General features: G+C 36.4%; 1 protein-coding gene across 2 annotated transcripts in view; it reads right to left on the reverse strand.

Annotated features, from left to right (window-relative positions):
• The window catches only part of atrn (attractin), a 295,073-nt gene that overhangs the window by 187,320 nt on the left and 87,614 nt on the right, over nucleotides 1-20,139 (reverse strand). For both annotated transcript variants that reach the window (XM_039751934.1, XM_039751935.1), the window contains exon 4: nucleotides 15,663-15,791. In XM_039751934.1, coding sequence (XP_039607868.1) covers nucleotides 15,663-15,791 — 129 coding nt within the window. The remainder of the gene's footprint in view (nucleotides 1-15,662; nucleotides 15,792-20,139) is intronic.

Raw genomic sequence — 20,139 nt, forward strand, 5'->3', positions numbered from 1 at the left:
TGATATTATATTAAGTACAAAATCTGATCTGTGTCTTCTTACTGAAACCTGGCTTAGTAAATGTGACACTGTTCCCTAGCTGAGGCTCACCAGATGGATACTCTTTCCTTCATAAGTCTAGAGATTCTGGTCAAGGAGGCGGCCTTGGAATAATTCATTGTAACAAAATGCAAATCACTCCTAAAAATTTAGGCAACTTTACATCCTTTGAGGCATTCATTTTAAATATTAAAACAGATTCCAACACAATTATAGTGCTAGTCTACAGACCACCAGGGCCATATTCATTGTTCATGACTGAATTTAGCAACCTTCTATCTGATTTGGCTATAAATTATGATCACGTAGTTCTGATGGGGGATTTTAATGTACACATTGATGTGGAAACTGACACTTTTAGCAAATGTTTTACTTATTTGTTAAATTCAGTAGGATTTTGTCAGATTGTCAAAGGTCCAACTCATAATCATAACCACACATTAGATTTAATTATAACTTACAAAGTTGAAATTCAAAATTTAAATATTACTCCATTAAATGAAGTCATTTCCGATCACTTCTTAATTACGTTTGATTTAGTTCTGCCCATGCCAACATACTCACAGATTAAAACAAAGACAGTGCAACATCTAGATTGTAATTCTGCTTCAAAATTTATAGATACCTTGAGTAAGTCGAGTGTAGTTGTGGAAAACCATTTAGATCAGTTAACATCAAATGTAAACGTGGAAAACAATTTAGATCAGCTAACATCACATTATAATGTGACCTTGAGAGATGCTCTGGACACAGTGGCTGCCCTTAAAACAAAAAGTGATCAAAGCACATAGAAACTCTCCCTGGTTTAATGAAAATACCTGAGCTCTTAAATTAGAGTGTCGAAAACTGGAGCACAGTTGGAGAACAACAAAGCTACATGTCTTTCAAATTGCATGGACAGAGAGCATTAATACATATAAAAAATTAATTACTAAAATAAAGCCCACTACTTGTTCCCTAGATCCAGTGCCAACAAAACTAGTAAAAAGTGCCTATTTTAACCATTATCAATAGTTCATTACTGCATAGCACCGTAACTGATGCACTAAAAGTGTCGGTCATTAAACCTTTACTTAAAAAGTCAGACCTAGACCCACACATACTAAATAATTATAGGCCTATTTCAAATTTAACATTTCTCTCTAAAATACTAGAAAAAGTAGTCGCCAGTCAGCTTCAGTCACACCTTACGCATTACAATTTATTTGAGAAATTCCAGTCCGGTTTCCGCACTGGTCATAGTACAGAAACTGCACTAACACGGGTTGTAAATGACATTCTGATATCCACTGATGAAGGAAACTCCACTGTAATTATGTTGTTAGACTTAAGTGCAGCATTTGACACCATTGATCATTCTATTTTACTGCACAGGCTAGAAAACGATGTTGGGCTTACAGGCACCATGCTCGCTTGGTTTAGTTCTTATTTATCAAATCGATTCCAATATGTACAGAAATGTGCTGACAGTACTCCATCATTATACACAGAAGTTCAATATGGTGTCCCGCAGGGCTCAGTACTGGTACCTTTACTGTTTTCACTTTACATGCTTCCACTGGGATCTCTCATTAGGAAACAATGTTAATTTTCACTCATATGCAGATGACACCAAGTTATACCTTTCATTTAAATCAAATGAAGTTTCTCCTATGTTGTCTTTAATTAGTTGTGTTAGTGAATTAAAGGAGTGGATGAATGAGAACTACTTGTCTTTAAATACACATAAAACAGAGATGTTAATTGTTGGAGGAAATGACGCTGATCACAGCAATAAATTTTACTGAATCAGCCCGCAATCTAGGAGTTATCTTTGATTCTAGCATGTCATTTAAAGCACATATTACAAAGTTGTCCAAAACATGTTTCTTCCACCTTAAAAATGTTAGGAAATTAAGGCGCTTTCTAAATAAAAGGATTCTGAGAAATTAATTCATGCATTTATCTCTAGTAGGATTGACTACTGCAATGCGGTGTGAACTGGCTGTTCAAACTGTTCTTTATACAGCCTCCAGTTAATCCAAAATGCGGCTGCAAGAATTTTTACACTGGCTCCCGGTTAAGTTTAGAGCAGATTTCAAAATCCTCCTTTTAATAAATAAAGCATTAAATGGCCAAGGTCCGGCATACTTGTCTGAACTTATCATGACTTACAAACCCGAGCGCACATTAAGATCTCAAGATGCCGGTCTGCTTATGATTCCAAGGATTAATAAAATAACAGTGGGAGGCTTTTAGTTACAGGGCCCCTGAATTGTGGAGTGGTCTTCCTGCCTTTAAATCTCGGCTGAAGACTCACTACATCAGTTTAGCATATTCTGACTAGAGCTGCTGATTTACTGTACAGACTGCATCTCTGTTGTTAGTCATTAGCACTAAAACACAAGTAACATGATTATTATAATTTGTTACTAACCCTCACCTATTCTGTTTCTGTTCTCGGTACTCAAATGTGGCAATTGGTGCCACGGCCCACCTGCCAAGTTGTTTGCCTGCCTATGGTAAATTCATCCCTGATGGAGGATCACAGGAATCATGGGAAAAAGGGGTCCTTTCATCGGATTGGCTGGCCGAGCAACGTTTCAGCCGTGGAATGGCCCAATGGGGAGGCAGCTTGATGGATGAGGTCTCCAGGACTCTAAAAATATCCAAATCTTATTATGTGATATCATCTACTGTTAAATTCTGCTCCGTGCTTCTAAAACTTTTATTATGATGCTGTATTAAGGATTTGTTCTGTTCTGTGTATTGTATTGTATTGACCCCCTTCTTTTGACACCCACTGCACACCCAACCTACCTGGAAAGGGGTCTCTCTTTGAACTGCCTTTCCCAAGGTTTCTCCCATTTTTCCCTACAAAGGTTTTTTTTTTGGGAGTTTTTCCTTGTCTTCTCAAAGAGCCAAGGCTGTGTGATTTTGGGCTATACAAAAATAAACTGTATTGTATTGGATTGTATTGTGTACTCAGTTTTGCTTTAATTCTCTCCTTTGAAACTACTTCCAGGAGGTCCAGAGTGCATCCTATAACTGAGGTTGCACTTTTAATCAGCTTGTTAATTCAGTGGGCTTCTCTCAGAGTGATCTTACCAGCCCAGCACACTACAGCAAAAAAAAAAATCGCAGGGGCCAACACAGGTGTGAAAGATGTCTCTTCCCCCATTAAAAGAACGCAGTCCCTTAAGAAGAAATAGCCTGTTCTGCCCTTTCTTATAAAGTTCTTCTGTGTTCCGAGACCAGTCCACCCTGTCATTAATGTGGACCCAAGTATTTGTAGGAGTGGACCATCTGTACATCCAATCCTTGAATAGTGCCTGGACACAGAGACTCTGTACCAGAGAAGGAATGTGTTAAGAGACAAAATACATTACAGTTGTCCTTCCGCATCAAGGATTTAAGCAAATGCAGAAAAAAAGAGTGTTTCTAAAACTAAGACTTGAATTTGCCATGAATCGAGCAGGACATTAAATTCATGCAAATGAAGTGTTCTGCAGACATACCCTGCTATAGTAAACTGCATTGGAGTCTCCCGCAATGGAGAATAAAATGGCTCATACGGGAGCAATCAAAAAAAGAAGTTATGAGTAAACTTATAGGTCCTATACATCGGACAATTGCTGGGTCACCACACTGCTCTTCACTTAGCTAAATCACTAAATCAAGTGGCCTAGTTATCCTAGAGGACTAGGAGGATGTGTGTAGGTTATATACAAATACCATACCACTTTACATACAGGACTTTATATATGAGGTGGAACCTGGAATCAATCCTCTGTGGATATGGCGGGCCAACTATACTTATTCTTCAAAAGTACATACACCAAATAGCAAATAAATGGCAATATTCTGAAGAAGTGTTGCAAGTGGTGGGAGCAGGGACAGGTTTTTCTTCTTGATCTATTCATGTTTTACTGGGTTGATCTTCTGTTGGCCAAGTGAACATAATATTTTGTTGCAGTATTTTAACTATTTAATGATTTGCCAGCTGCCGTTGAGATAGGAATTGTTTTACCTCGTATATATCTACACCCATTTAAAACACATCAAATTAGTGTCAACAATTACCCTTAAAGTCAGAGATTACGTACCTAAAACACTTTAAGAATGGATGTAAGATGGAAGAAGAAACAACTTCATTCCTTCTTTCCTCAAAAGAGGCTTAGATTAAAAAAAAAAAAAAACATTGAGCCATATTTATTTTTGTTTTCAATAACCTAACAGCTCATCTACACCAAAGCAGAAATGAACCAGTGGCTTTAACAAGTTTCTCAATAGGATACGCATACAGATTCAAAAGAAACCCTGTTATGCAGGCTAACTAAATTGTAAATTCTTCCAGTATTAACAGTAAAAACACAAAATGATTGTGTGCTACACGCAAGTTGCTACATAAAGATTAATTCACTGCTAACAGGAAAGGAACAACAAGGGATCCTAACTTAGAGTGAGTATCCTACTGGATGAGGTAAGGAAAACGGCACAATACACTTCTGATTTTTTTCCAAGAAGTATCTCCTTTAAGTGCAAGTTGGCAAGTTATAATGTGTGAAGTCTTTTGCATTCCTTAAAGCAAAAAGAAGCAAAATAAACAGCTCAAATACACACAAAAAATAAGGGAAAATACACTATATTAGCCATTGCTTCCATAGTTCATAAAGCCCTGAGTTTTCATTCTCACCACAGAGTTTAAATTGAATCAAATACTTTCCCCTTGGTTGCACTCTAGAAATCAAACTAGTGCCATCTCTTAATAGCATGATCTGTCTAAAAAAACTGCAGAAGCAATAATAATAATAATAATAATATCATGCTCTTTGCAATAATAAAAAGGCAAGCGCTGAACTTCAGTTAAAACAAAGTTAACAACCTATTATTGTTATTATTAATGTAACCCAAGTTCTAAAGTGCAGTGGTGTCTATGGTTAAAAACTAAAAAATTAAGCTCCAAATAGACATTTTCCAGTATAATTCCCTTCACATTTGTTACAATCATGAAAATACGTGGAAAATGATCATTTCTGTAAGTGAGTAAATATGCCACTTACTGCACTTAAATTAAATTAGTCCTATGAATTAATCTGCTCTGGACCACCTGATTAAGAAACAGCTGGCTAGACTCTTGCCACAGGAAACTATATTTAAAAGGTTTCCAAAGGTGCTCCAGTTACAAAACATTCAGTTATCAGCTAGGAATAATCAAATGCAAAATAAGCATAAAATGTTAATCCCTAACAGTATTTGTTATTGTTTTCAGTGGGCTGTGAGTTACATAAACATTAACTTCATATTTTTTAAAGAGGCTGTGTTTCTTAACCTCCTCCAGAGATAGGTAGTCTAGATTTAATATACCGGAAAAATGGAAACTGCTACATTATGTAGGTGTCACTCATTTCCCACCAAATTTGGCATACATAATTCTACTAAAGTACATTGTAAATTATCACAAAAATAAATTTTTAGGACAATGTCTGTAGAGAGGGTCATAATATGGAGAAGCTGGTCAATAACTGTGCAATGGGTATAGCATCTATGAGTAGGAGAAGCCAGATGAAAACCAACCAGTTGACGGCAGACAGTAAAGACTAAAACTTATTCTGGATGGACATATTGGACTACAAAGGTACAACTAAGTAAAACCATTCTACATTAAAGTTATGCATCACAAGGCAAGCATTAGCAACATTACCCTGGCCAACCGAATTTCAAAGTGATGCCTCTGTTAAATAACTCCGGGAGCACTGATTTTACTGATCTCAATAAACACTGCATTGCACTGTATCAGAAAGTGGCACTGTCTTCAGCAATGAGTCTTATCTCTATTTGAGATTAGTATCATCAGCTCTGTAGAAGACCTTAAGAAAGGACTGTTCCAGACACCACATTCAAAAGGCTTTCATAACCAACACAAACTGTCAAAGTTCTGGGAGCTATAGTAAATGTCTGCAGATGTGACTTGGTTACCATTTACCTGTAGAAAAATATATGGGTCATTCCATGTCAAATCAACCAATGGCCCATGCACTTCAGACTCAAAACATTCTGGAAAAATAACCTGGTGTACACCTGTTAGTCAGGACACACCCTGTAAAAATGTTTTGATGTAAGATCAATACAGTGTTTCCCTGAAAATAAGACCGGATCTTATATTAATCTTTGCTCCAAAAGATGCACTAGGACTTATTTTCAGTGGATATCTTATATTTATTCATGTACAACAATATACATTTATCCAAATACAGTCATGTCATCTTCCTCTGGAATATCGTCATAACTCTCCACATTCAAACCCTGAATTTCGGCCAGAATTTCTTGCTACTCCAGCCGCTTTGCAGATCAATGTTTAACGAATGGTTTGATGTGGTGAAGCAAAATGCTGACATAAAAATCTATGCATATTGCCTTTATATTCAAGCATCGCACATTTCCCAAAGTAACAACGCAATATATTTTAAAAGTCTCACATACCATCTTCTGTGCCGTCTTTTTTTTTTGTATCTTTACAATACCATCAGAATGGATGGCGGTGTGTTTGAGCCACAGAGAAAGAAAAAAAAATAAGGACATAATGAAAATGTCTATTTTGTGAATAAAGTGAAAATTTCAGCTTTAAACTCTAAATGTCCACTTTAATCCCATGGTTTACTTTGCCATTAAAGCAGACCGTCATAAATGTCATCTTAAAACCGACCCAGTTTTTAATCGCAACATGCTTCTGGGGCTTCCGCCTAACCTGACCGCAGTGGCAAGCAGCAACAGATCACCACACAGAACATTTATGACATTCCAGCTCTCTGGAAGCCATGGAGAACGTTATCCTGCCTGTAACATCGTTCAGCATGTTGTTTGGAGGTGGGTTAGTGATGGTCTGGGGTGGCATACCCATGGAGGGACGTACAGACCTCTACAGCCTAGACAACGGCCCCTTGACTGCCATTAGATATCAGGATGAAATTCTTTGGACCCAATCCCTATGCTGGTGCAGTGGGTCCTAGGTTCCTCCTAGTACACAACAATGCCCGGCTTCATTGTAGTTCCAGTAAGAACAGTACACTGCTATGCTAACAACAAGCCATGGATTACAAGTGACATCAAGGGCCTTTTGAAACAGAAGAAAATGACTTTTAAAGGTGGTGATGAGCAAGAGCTCAAGCACGTGCAGAAGGAACTCCGAGTCAAGCTTAGGGCGGCGAAGGAGCAGTACAGGAGAAAGCAGGAGCAGAAGTTGCAGAATAACAGCTAAAATTTGAAGCGCTAAATATTTTTTCGCAAAAACTCCTTGGATGGAAACCTGGTTAATGTCAGTAATGTGGAGTGTGAAAGCTTTCTTTAGTACAATGGTTTGTACAGCTCATGTTGATAGCCTTTAAAGAAGTAGTATTTAGTTCATGTAGATTTACATATTCTTTGGTTTGCTTTTATAAAATTCTTCATGATGTTCACAAAGATGTTTCGAAAGACAACATTAAAGTCTAGCTAGGCTTGCTTGCTTTTGTTTAATGCACAATACAGATAATTTGGGAATTACTTCAGTTGATTAAAATGGTCTTTATGAAAAGAAACATCACATTAGAAATACCTAACCTATGGAACTGAGCCAACAGAAGCAGGCCTAGTGTATATAAACACAGGGAACTCCAGTTTCTATATTGCATCTTGCCTGAAGAACAGACCTGATTTGGCTTGAAATCTTGCATTTTGTAATCTTTTTAGTTAGCCATGAAAATATGTCATTTTGCTTGACTTTTCACTACATTCATAATGGCTAACGTGGTACAACACCCTAGTGTCACAAAATGGAGAAAATAAAATAGATAAAAAAGTGTTTTGAAAATACAGCCTGGCTAAACACACAGACAGACAAAAAGTGGAACTCTTAGACAAAACCATAATCCAACAAGATAATAAAAGTGTTCTCCAAAGTGTCTGAGCCTAATGCTGCAACTACAGGATTTTCTACCTCAACACTACCACATTTTTGTTTTAAAAATAGAATCCATTTTCACCTTTCAGAAGCTCTCAGAAGCCTCATCCCCAAAGAGTCCAAACCGTCAGAGAACCAATGGGGCCTGGCCTGTTGGGGATCAGAACTGATTTGGTGCAGAGGCATCACCTTCTACAAGGCAGCATTTAGTTCCCAATTTGAAGGGGGCCCATTCGGGTAATATAGAGGAATATATTTACGCTACTGTTGATTAACATGTGTTCAGGAAGAATTATTAGCACACAAAGAGATAAGTATTATACTTTATTAAGCACTAGTACTATAAAGGGTTAAACTGGAAAGGCTTATGCCTATATATTTTTTATGTATCTGAATAAGCTAGAAACCACCAAAATATTATAATCAAAAGTCAGGTATACACAAAAGGGTTGGGAACAGCAAATTCCTCTGTTCCAGACAGGGAATATGAACTTGAGGTTGGAAATACTAGTGGCAATCACTGGACCATAACTAAATGGGAATAGGCCCTGTCAAATGAATATGATGCATGAGAAAAGATGCCACTCCCATTAAGCTGGGAAATACTGGTGGATCCAGTTGGAGGCAAGATGGCAGGGAATGGAATGTTGGGAGTCACATGAAAGAGTAATCAATACTTTGAACTCCTTCATAGCCGAAAAAAACATTCATAGTTTAGAAGGATTTTTCATACTTTAGCATAAACCCAAATTTGAAGGTACCATAAAAAGCTTACATAACCACACAAAAATGCATCCACTTCATGGCACAACAAAGCCTATGGGCTGTGTGCACACTTGAGGGAAAAATGTGCAAAAATATAATAATTATATAAAAAAAAAAAAAAACAGTATTTTGGAGCACTCAACAACCAGATGCATTTCTGCTTAAATACAATGTAGGCATTTTGAGAATATGAACAATGATTGTCAAGTTACTTCAAAAGTGTGATTCTGAAGAAATTTCTATACAGCTTTTACTCATTTCTTTTTTGAAAATGTTGATATTTACAAATGTAGGCTGCATTAGGAAAGAAGCTGTTTTGAGACATGTTTTTGGAAATTATTGATTTAGAGTCAGTTCAAACACAAGATTAAGGTCAAAGTCAAACAAATAACAGTAGTACAAAAGGTCTGCCAAAGTTTAGTGCCTACAACGTTGAGAATAAACAAAACATTAACATGAAAAGGGTCTAACAATTTCACTCAACAAAAATACAGGTATTTTAATCTGATAGCTTGTTTATTAGTAAAATATGCAATAAAAGAAAACTCCACATAGGATGCCCATGTAAACACTACTGAAACTCCAAGAATACTACTCTTTGCACTTCTATGAGAGATTTGCTGATAAGACTGTGTACTGCTGTATGAAACGCAAGTGCATTGGTGTCTCATCAAACAAATATGACAATTAGTTTCATACATGAAAAAGTTCATAATCTCTGCAAGATGCACTGTTGCAATAAACAAAGTTTTTGGAAATATTTCCTCTGTACTTCACAATATTATGAATATGAATTTAAACAAATTCAAATACTTTTATTTATTTTTTTTAACTTTTTCTCTTTTAATCCATAAAATCTCTACCACATTACTATGCATATATGCCTTAAAAACAGAAGCAGTTACTACAGAGAATTTTATTTCTCAAATAGGACTATGCTAGTTTGCAGCATCTGCAGTAAGTAAAGTCACATAATGAAGGGTTTTAAGCTGAATTTTACATTGTGAAATTTCTTTAAAAAAATTTTCAAATGTTTTAACACTAGAATCTCTAAAGCCTATGAAAAAAGTTGTAATTCCGGGCCACCTTAAATTCCTTCATACCTCTTCATCAGTGTCTTTATCTTGCAAATGTGTAATGTGTAATATTAATTGATTATATTGTTATATGGAATACATGCTATACTGTAATATTTACAAAATGCTGATGTGAAGTGTATAATATGTTGTTATACTACATGTTTCTTTATGTCACTATATCTGGACAATACTGTTATGAGTTTTATTCACATGTGCATGTTAACTGTGGCACACAGAGGCTCAGCAGTTAGAAGTGCTAGCCAAGCATTAGATTCGATAGCCTAAAACAACTGGAGGCTTGTATAGTCAGCTTAAACACAGGTTAGGGTATTGCTGTCCTCTATCAGCACAAATCTCCTTTCCTTATTGGGAGAATGAGAATCGGCATGTAAGCACTATGATATGTCTGTATTTTGGGGAAGAGGAATTCAGCCCTTGTTTGGAGACAGAGAAGACCAGCAAATGAAGCAAGACATTATAAAAGGTCTGGACAGTGGCCAGACCCTTCGAGGCGGAATCGACAAAGCTCGTCGAAAAACCTCCCAGCGTAGGGACGGAGAAAATGGCTGACTGTGTTGATCCAGATTCCCACCTGGATAAAAGTCTGTCCATATGCCTCCCCGTCTGTAACGCGTAAAGCGTCAGTAAATGTAAGCTAAAAGATATTTTGTCTCATGTGATTCTTGTACCGCCGTAATCACTATGGGAGGGATATCGCCTTTTCAGGTATATTATGATATTGTTTAATTATTTAATAAGCCACAATATTAAAAGAACACATTTCCAAGACAGCTAATGCCTCTGCAGGAAACATATGTGAAAACTGAAGTCCAAATATCAAATAAACACTTTAACAAAAGGTATAACATTTTGTCATTATTGCAGTAAGATGAAAAATTTTCTGTTTTAGTTATGCCTCACATTTCCTGTCATCCTACATTTACCCAGATATTTGTAGATACAGAACACACATGAAGTTAATGTATCTCAAATAACAATATATTATTTATCCTATACAATTCCAAACACCTCACTGCCATATAGCTTTCAGCATCTGAGTTGGCTACAGCTGCCTCCATGGGGGTATGAGTGAGCAGGCTACCTGCTGCCGGATCTGATCAAGACATTTGGTGAGGATGTGCAAAGGAATTTAAGGTGGCCTGGCATTATGACTTTTTCGTAGGCTTCAGGGATTCTAGGGTTAAAGTCATGAAGGTGACCAAATATCTATGGAGGAAGCTCCTACCACAATCATTTACTTCCTGAACTTCCTTTGCTTAGATGTAATACTTGAACACAATCCACAATATAATCAACGACTATTCTACTTGTAGTTCTGATTGCAATTCTAAGATGTACAGTAGACCCCCGCAAAGTCATGGTTCAGATTTCTAACTAATAATTGATAGTGGAAACCGCAAATATCCTCTGCAACTTTTATGGCTTTTATCGTGGCAATACTGTACTGTAGAGAGAACAGGAAGCAAATGTAGAGAAAACCACGACTTGGGATGGTGAAAGTTTCCAATAGAATTTGAAACTGCAACTCCCTGCAGTGGCTCTGATTGGTCTTCTGCTGAGGGTGCTTGGGTTGTTGAGGTTAAAAGATGTAAGCGTGACTTTTGAAAAGGGGGCCAGTGACCAAAAGCAAAAAGAAAATTTTTTTGTAATTTGTGTTTCAAGTTCCTGTCTGTCTGCCTTCTGTTGGGTTACCTGTACTTATTCATTTTGTCCTGGATTTTTTCGTGCATCTGGATTGTCTGCTGTCTGACTGTGTACATGAGGATTGTATGTGGATTCATGGCCATCCTGCAAAGAAAGGAGCGCTCCTGAACCAGTTTTCACCATTTCAGGAACTACCAGTAGGACTATCTTTACATTCCCATTCAACGTGCGGATCTCTGGACTATCTATTTTCATTATTACATTTCATCCTTTGCAGTTTTTCATGAACTTTTTCATGATTTACTGTGTGTGTTTTGTTTGTGCTTTGTTGTATTTAATGTGTAATCGCTGTAAGGGGAACAGGGGTGGTATCGTTGTTTTCTTATTTCATTTGTTTTCATTATATTGTTTATTTGCTGTTTGATTACCGGTTTGCTTTGTTTTTGTCTCTGTTTGTGAGTGCACACGGGTTGGGTCAAGGCTGGGTGCGCCCCTGGAATCTCCACCATAAAAATAAATAAATCACCGTCCTCTAGACAGTGTCAATCTTAGCGGCAGTCCCTTGTGAGTAGGGGGGCTGAACACACCGATGCTCCTCAAAAACCCCCTCTTTATAAAAAAAAAAACTGATAGATTACCTTCACATTGCTCCCTTACTTGCGGCTTCTGGCGCTACGCTTACTTTAAAGCCTGAACAGTACCTGTCCTTTTTGGCTGATTGCTTTGTTTCTCTCTCCTTCCACAGACATTCTCTGCTCCTGTTGGGGGTTGTACTCCCCTATGATGTTTGTCCATTCTTTAATCGATAACTAACTGCATACTGAGCTCCTTTTACATCTGAAAGAGACATGTTTGTTTGAAGTGTTTGAATAAAGTTCTTGTCTCTACAATCTCCTGTGTTTCTGTGCAATTCTGTGACCCAAGCGTGACACCCTGCAGCATTGCAGCCTCACTGTCCCTGGGATTGAGCTCTCACCTCTGTGTGCTTGCGTGCAGCCAGTTCAGTTGGCTCAGTGATTTACTGAGTTTCATCCATGGCGTCACCTGCACTTTTACATATTCCATTAGTTTTTAAATAGTTTTTACAGTTCATTAACAGAACTAAAATGTAATGTAAAATGATCAGTGTTGCAGTAATTGTGATGCTCTTTGCATGGGAAAAAAAAGTTTTTCATAAGAATTTCACTTTTGCTTTGTTAATTGTGATGTTTAATTAAAGTGCAGAAAAAAAGTATTTGGCATCCAGGGATGCATTAACCCATTAAGTTTAAGGGTTAAAGCCCCAAAATGCCGCCGAAACGAGCTGCAACGTCTAAGGCTTCTGACAATGAAAACGCATGAACTACAGTACATATAGCGGTAACATCAATATTTTACATTCTAGCACTGCAGGAGACATAGCAGTACAGTATACAGGTTTACCTTTACACTCTTTATTTTTAGGTAACGTGTTAAGCGGAGTTTGAAATGAAAGTGTTTTGGGGGCATATTTAGGATTTAAACTATGAAAATTGGCATTTTTTTTAACCACATCCAAAATTCGCTGTTTTTCACAATTCGAGAAAGCTCTAGGAACATAATCCCCATGAATTTTGGGGGTGTACTGTACTGCAAAATGAAACAGGAAAATATTTAAAATACAATAGTAAAGATGTAGGGATACTGCTCCAGCTGTTTTGTAAGAAATGACAAAATAATAGTCTTTATAGTCCTTGCTGATAATAGCTTCAGACCATGTTCAATTAACTCTATGACAGCCAGTGTAATATTCTAAATCCTACTTTTAAGGCCCTGCTTACATATCCAAACTTATTACTTAGGCTAAGGATCTGCGCTGACATCTCGAAGGTTGCCGGTTCAAATCTCCATCACTGTCAAAAGAGATCCTACTCTGCTGAGCCCTTGAGCAAGGCCCTTAACCTGCAAATGCTCCAGAGGTGTTGTACAATGGCTGACCCTGCGCTCTGACCCCAAGGGGTATGTGAAAACTAACAAATTCCTAATACAAGAAATTGTATAATGCGAAATAAAGAAAAAGAAAAAAAAAAACCATAGTGTACATAAAGATCTCAATTGCTAGTCTGCTTATGATTCCAAGAATTAATAAAATGACAGTGGGAGCTCAAGCTTTTAGTTACAGAATCCCAAAGCTGTAGAATGATCTGCATGCTTTTATAAGAGATACTTCTTCTCTCTAAGCTTTTAAATTCAGGCTGAAGACTCAATACTTTAATCTAGCATACCCTAACTAGAGCTGCTAATTAGCGGTGCATACTGCATCTCTGTCTGCTGGTCATCTTCACAAAAACAAACAAAAAAAATCAGTAATACAATATTTATAAACTGTTACTAACCCTCTCTTCTTGGGATGCTGCTGTACCACTGCTCTACTGCCAAGTTATTCTCCTGCCTTTGAAAATGTCATCTCAAATAAAGGAACATTGGAATCACCAGATAGAAGGGTTCTTTTATCAGACTGGGCAGTCCAGCATTGACTCTGCAAAAGAATGTGCTGGAGAGGGTAGATGGATAGTTGGCCAAGGTCTCTAGGACTATGACTATGCCTGACTTTGCTTTTGAGGTTTCTTCTTGCAGTTTGCTTTGTGCATTTTAACAGTTCTATATCATAGTGTATGCTAGCTCTGTATTTAATGATCGGTATAGTGACTATAATCAGTTCCTGAATTTTGTCTTGGGAGTTGTCATGGTGCTCTGTCCCTGAACTTAATGAAGAACATTGTGCAAAAAAGTGAATTACTATATTGCTTGTGTGAAGTGGCAATGATAGATTGCATTAGAACTACTTGTATTCTGTTTTGTTTTTGTTTTTTTTTGTTTTTTTTAAACAGTTTGGAAGGACGTAATTGTAAAATAGTTCACACTTGGTGTTTACTTGAATTTTGCTGTTAAATAAAGAATCACATTTGACTTTTGGTATATAGCGTTCTCTGCTGCGAGTATGGAAACAGTCATTTCTTTTGCTTTTTTGGAACATAGTGGTTGTACCTACATATTGGTTATGTGAGAGTATTCTTCAACGATTATGTTACTGTATGCACTTTGATCTTTTAATAAAATATATTTAAAAAAAACTGTTTTCTATGGTTAGTTTGGCCTGTTATGATACTCTGTATCATATCAGTATCAGTATATTGGGCTAGTACATGACTGAGAAAACGCTAAAATTCTGATGAAGTGGTGACTAAGTGTGGTTAATTAAAAAACAGCATTTCATTGTTTGATATAGAAATTTATATAGTGAAACTATTACATTCAAACACACACACTGCTGAAATTCAGTGGTTAAACTCTTATGCCAGAAAGAGCAATGCTTTTCCCTATAAAGTTGCAGAGGGACACATTAAAAGGACAGAGAAAAGCACAGCACACCACAAACAAAAGACCACGTCACAAAGAGGAAGAGTACGCTCCCACACACGAAAAACCTTTTTCACTTGAACCAGGAAAAGCAGCAGCAACAACTCCAAAACATCACACACCATCCTTAAAGGCTTAGCATTTTTAAAACTGTTTATCTCCATCACTATGCCATGCTACATTAAAACTCTAAATATCCAGTGAACAACAAGCCTTTTCTGCATTTTACAATTGTCTTGTATGCCTTACGTCCCGTCTTCTATGTCAATATATGTGCAGTTATTTTTTTGTTATAGTTTTTATCAATAAATTGTGTTGTCCCGTTTCTTAAAAGGAGTGTGCTTTAGTTACCTTCACAAAAGTCTAACTGCCAAAAAAAAAAACTGCCTTACCAAACCATTGAATTAATTATTAGCATTACAGAAGTCAAAATTGATAATTAACTGAATTAAAACTCTGCTCTTTTTTCTGGTGCCCCTTGGTGAGCAAGTTAAATTCTAAGCTTTCCACTTGGTGTTGGACAAAGACAGCTATATTGTTTCTGTAGTTTACAATCAAAATGACAAGATTAAGGAAAAAATATGAGAAAAAAAAGTCATTGAATTTAGGCATGAAGCTTGCATGTCTGAGAATTTTAAGCATAAACTTTAAATTAGGCCATTTAATACACAATATGAATCCCCTGCACAAATGCTTAATTGTGCTCTACATTTTAATGGGGAGTTCCCCACCACTTTTGAAAATTAATTTCAAGTCTTGCCTTAACACGAAATAGAAATTCGGCATATGTCCAAAATTATTTGAGGCTCTTGAAATACCTGTAGGAGATGTTGAATCCTGTTAAATTGTAGGCTGCATCACTGAAGAAGTGCAGAAGGGCATAGCCTGACTTGGAAACCACTTCTGGTATAGTCTCATTTGCATATTTCTCAGGAACAATAAGCCCACTACAAAGAAACAAGATAAATACTTGTCAGAGAAATACGATGATAATTTACTCATTCTAGTATTTAAGCATTCAGTTAAAATTATTACCATCCTTTCTTTTTTCTAAAATGTAATTAAACACAAAGTAGGTCAAAACAATGTTTGATAAGATGTTTTCACATGTAATTAAACATTTAAAGACAAATGTTTTAGCTATTGTAGATTTAATACAAAAAAGGCATATTTTACACTTAACAGCATTTACAGTGAACTACCTTTACCTTTTTCCATGTCATCTGAATAAAGAAATAACCTTTATAGGATTGTGATTGGGCTGGGCCCAAACATGCTTAGCTTCAGCTAGATGACCTACTCTGAAGTGCATGTGGTATGTCTGCTGTCAAGTCCTCAGTAGTGGAAGCACCTTGAAAGAGGCAGTGATCAGAGGTATATTGGTACCGGTCATGGTAGCAGCCATAAAACCAGATGGTGGAAACCAGCAACAAGAGAAGCTGTGTAATATTTAAACACAAAAGATTTCTGTGCAATGTCACCGCAAGGGTCTCCAAAATTTGAAAACAGGAAGGTCAAAAAAGCAGCATCAGCTAAAAAAGAAAGCCTGCAAGTGGCAAGAGTATACAAACAAAGCTGAGAATGACTTTTGGACTTAAGGTAGACTATTAGATGACAAAAGGGAGTAGGCAGGATGACACCAAGGATGCTTCCAGTAAGTGTGAAAAACATTTACCCAAATTGAGGAGAATGCTGACAAATGGAGGAAGTATTGCCTGGGGGTGACCGAGATGATCAATACCCCTCAGTTGTAGCAGTGCCCCAAGGGTAGTTAAGACCTTGATTCAGGTCTAGACTGGCCAAATTTATATGTACTATGTATAAATGGCAATGACCTTGACTAAACAGAGGAAACAGCAGTTCTGAGAACCCTGTACTGGACATGTAAGTGAAGAGGAAGGTAACTATTGGTCTACAGCTCTCAGTTGACTACTTAGTACACATCTCTATTTTCATAAATTCTGGGTAGTGAGTTAAAGAATTTGATCCTATGTTAAAAGGCCAAAACAAAACATCTGCACAGGGTTGCTGGACTCTCTCCCTACCATAATATGTGATGCCCAAGAATACTGGAGGACTACCAGCTACTGTTGCTCTGGATGGATAGGAGCCCACAGGAATGGTTTGGTGCTTCTCAGGTACCTCCTTCGGAGGTGGCCAAGGTAAACTGGAGAACACACTAGAGATATTATATCTGTTTACAAGCTCAGAAATTACTCTTGTTTGGGTGATTGGTTGGCTGAAAGACATTCCTGAGGATGACTTTTGTCTACTCTGTTTATACCAGCATGTTTCCTCCCTGGTTCTCAACAAAACAGAAATGGACAAATGAAAAAAAAAAAGATTAACAATAATTAAAACAACAATTAAGCCTATTTTTTTTTTTTACTTTTAGAAATATTCAGGACAAGGAGATTCATTTGTTAGAAAAATCCAGAAATGTTAAATGTTTCTTTAAATAAATCACTAAAAAAAAAAAAAAATCACTTGTGTTATAAATTACGAAGAAATTCTTACTCATGCTTGCCCCAAGTAAAAGCAAACTTCATGATGACAGAGCTGAAAATTGGGGGGAAGTTAGTAGGCAGTAAAAGTACATATACACAGTGATACTATTAAGACCACATGACCTGCATGCACTATTAATTCACTACCTTAGAGCTTTAAAAAGGGAGAACATAACTAGGTTCAACTTACAAAAAACTTAAAGCGGAAGAAAAAATATATATACCACACCAATGTATCTGGTTAATGCATTTATTCAAGATATTTTAGAAGAACAGGAAAGATTACAATCAATTTACAGTCATTTTATTATGTTGCCAACAGGCATACCGTTAGATTAAGTGACTTGCACACACCCAAGATATACAGTATATTGAGGTAGATGTAGGAATTAAATCATCGGACTTAAAGGATAAAATTTCAGTTAAGACACATTAAATCATCGGACTTAAAGGATAAAATTTCAGTTAAGACACATGCAATCTGAATGTGACCTGCATTGGAACACTAGATGCAGAATTTTAACTTAGCTGTTTATATTACCTTCATCATAACTTAGCATTGAAAACTAGGGTGAATGATAGTATCAACTCAGCATGCAGATGAAGCAAAGAAAAGAAAGCAAAGTGGTGAACAATAAAAATGAGTTAACTGCCACTCAATAAGAAAACAAAAACACAATTTCTGAGAGAAATTATATGTTTGATGCGAGTATTTGGAATATTCTTTAAAATCAAGTTTAGGAAGGTCCTAAAAAGCTCTGACTATATAGTGGCATGCAAACATTTGGTCACCCTTGCTTAAAATGTCTACTATTGTTAATAGCTAAGTAAGCAGAAGATGAGCTCATTACCAAATGCATAAAGTTAAAGAGGACACAGTTCTTTAATATTTTAAGCAAAATTACCTTTTTATTTCCATCATTCACAGGGAACATGACATTTGTAGAAGGTAGAATGGATTCAAATAAATACCAGTAAATTTTGGAAGCAAACATCACAAGTTAAAAAGAGGATGTGTCCTACAACAAGATAATGGTCCAAAACACATCTCAAAATCTACAGTGGAATACCTCAAGAGGCAGCAGCTGACAGTTTTGTGATGGCCCTCACAGTCTACTGATCTAAACATCATTAAAAATCTGTGGATAGATCTCAGAAGAGCAGTGCATGCTAGATGGCCAAAGAATCTTGTAGAATTAGTAGCCTATCGCAAGGAAAAATGGGTGAAAATAACCAAAGAAAGAACTGAAAGACTCTTAGCTGGCTACAAAAAGCATATACAAGGTGTGTTAGTTAAGACCACGTCAGTTGCCCAAACTTTTGCTTCGGGACCTTTATTTTTTTTTTTTTGGGTAAATTAAATTAGTAGTTTAGTAAATTAAAATATTAAACATATGTGTGATCTTTAACTTTTTGCCTTTTGGAGATCAGTTCATCTTCTGCTCACTTAACTATTCACAGTAACAGACATTGTAAGCAACGGTGCCCGAACTTTTCCATGCCACTGTAAACATCTAAAACTGCATGTGGTAATTTCTCAGGTTATTAAGGATCATTACCTCTCTCACCTATGGAGATTCAAGTCTAAAGCCATTATTATCTCTGACCATACTCATCTTATACTGGAGTTCAAATTATAATGTCTCACAAAACCAATTTCTGACAACAGCTAAGCTAATGAAAATTTTAAAAAATGGACCATCCCATAAGTTGATATTTTGTAAGGGGCCAGAGGAGAGATTTATTTCTAGAGATGTTATTAACCTTAGGGTGCTGAAAAATCCTTCAATATCTCCAATGAACTGAATATGGTATATTGCACAAATTTGGATTCTGTCCAAATATATCAACTACATGGATTTAATTGCTTTACACTAGTCCAGAATCTGTAGTACATAAAGGTAATATAGATTTGTATCATTACAAACTACAATGTGGAACCCAACAGGGTGCCCATAAACACCAATATTTTATGTGATTGCTATTAAACCCCTTGATTTTTATCTTCAGAAGCAATCAGAGTTAAATGGGATCACTAGGGAATGATTGAACAGAAAATATTTCCTTAGGATGATAACATCCTTTTTATTTTAGACCTTTATGCATCTTCTAATTTAGGATTAAAAGTACACACAAAATTATAATCCATGTATACAAAACCGACCATTATGCATCTTCTCCATTAGTATTAAAAGGACACAGATATTATAATCAGTGCATACAAAAATATTCTGATAAAGAGCTTCCTTTACAAAGTACATTTTCTCATACATCAGACCAAGCTAGATCACCTCTGTTTGATTATAACAGCGAAGTTCAAATAAATGGGAATTATTATACAAAAAAAAAAAAAAAAAACACACACACAAAGGGATCACCTTAAACATAGTTTTAGTAATGTGACAAATAAAGTTTAACAAAATATCAACAGATGGTTCTCCCTTTGTTTTGTTTAGTCACAAGAATTAATATTGTTAAAATGACTATCTTCCGAGAGATTTTTTTTTTTTTATCTCTTTAACAGGAGCTCTATATATTAACAAATCCTTCCTTAACGCAAAAGTGTAACCTTATTCATCTGGAATTCAAAATGACCTTATATTAAAAAAAGGCTGACAAGAGTTGGGATAAAAAAGGATAAGCAACGGAAGAAGATTTTTAGAAGAGAATGGAGAAGCCCATTTCAAGCAGAACTCACGTGTGTCAAAACACCATTGCCCAGAAATTTTGAAGTGGGGGAGATGAAGCCAAACAAATCTGTTACAGTTTAAGTGCAGCTTTTCAAATG

This window comes from Polypterus senegalus, chromosome 4, assembly GCF_016835505.1.
Source record: "Polypterus senegalus isolate Bchr_013 chromosome 4, ASM1683550v1, whole genome shotgun sequence".
In the NCBI taxonomy this organism is placed as follows: domain Eukaryota; kingdom Metazoa; phylum Chordata; class Cladistia; order Polypteriformes; family Polypteridae; genus Polypterus; species Polypterus senegalus.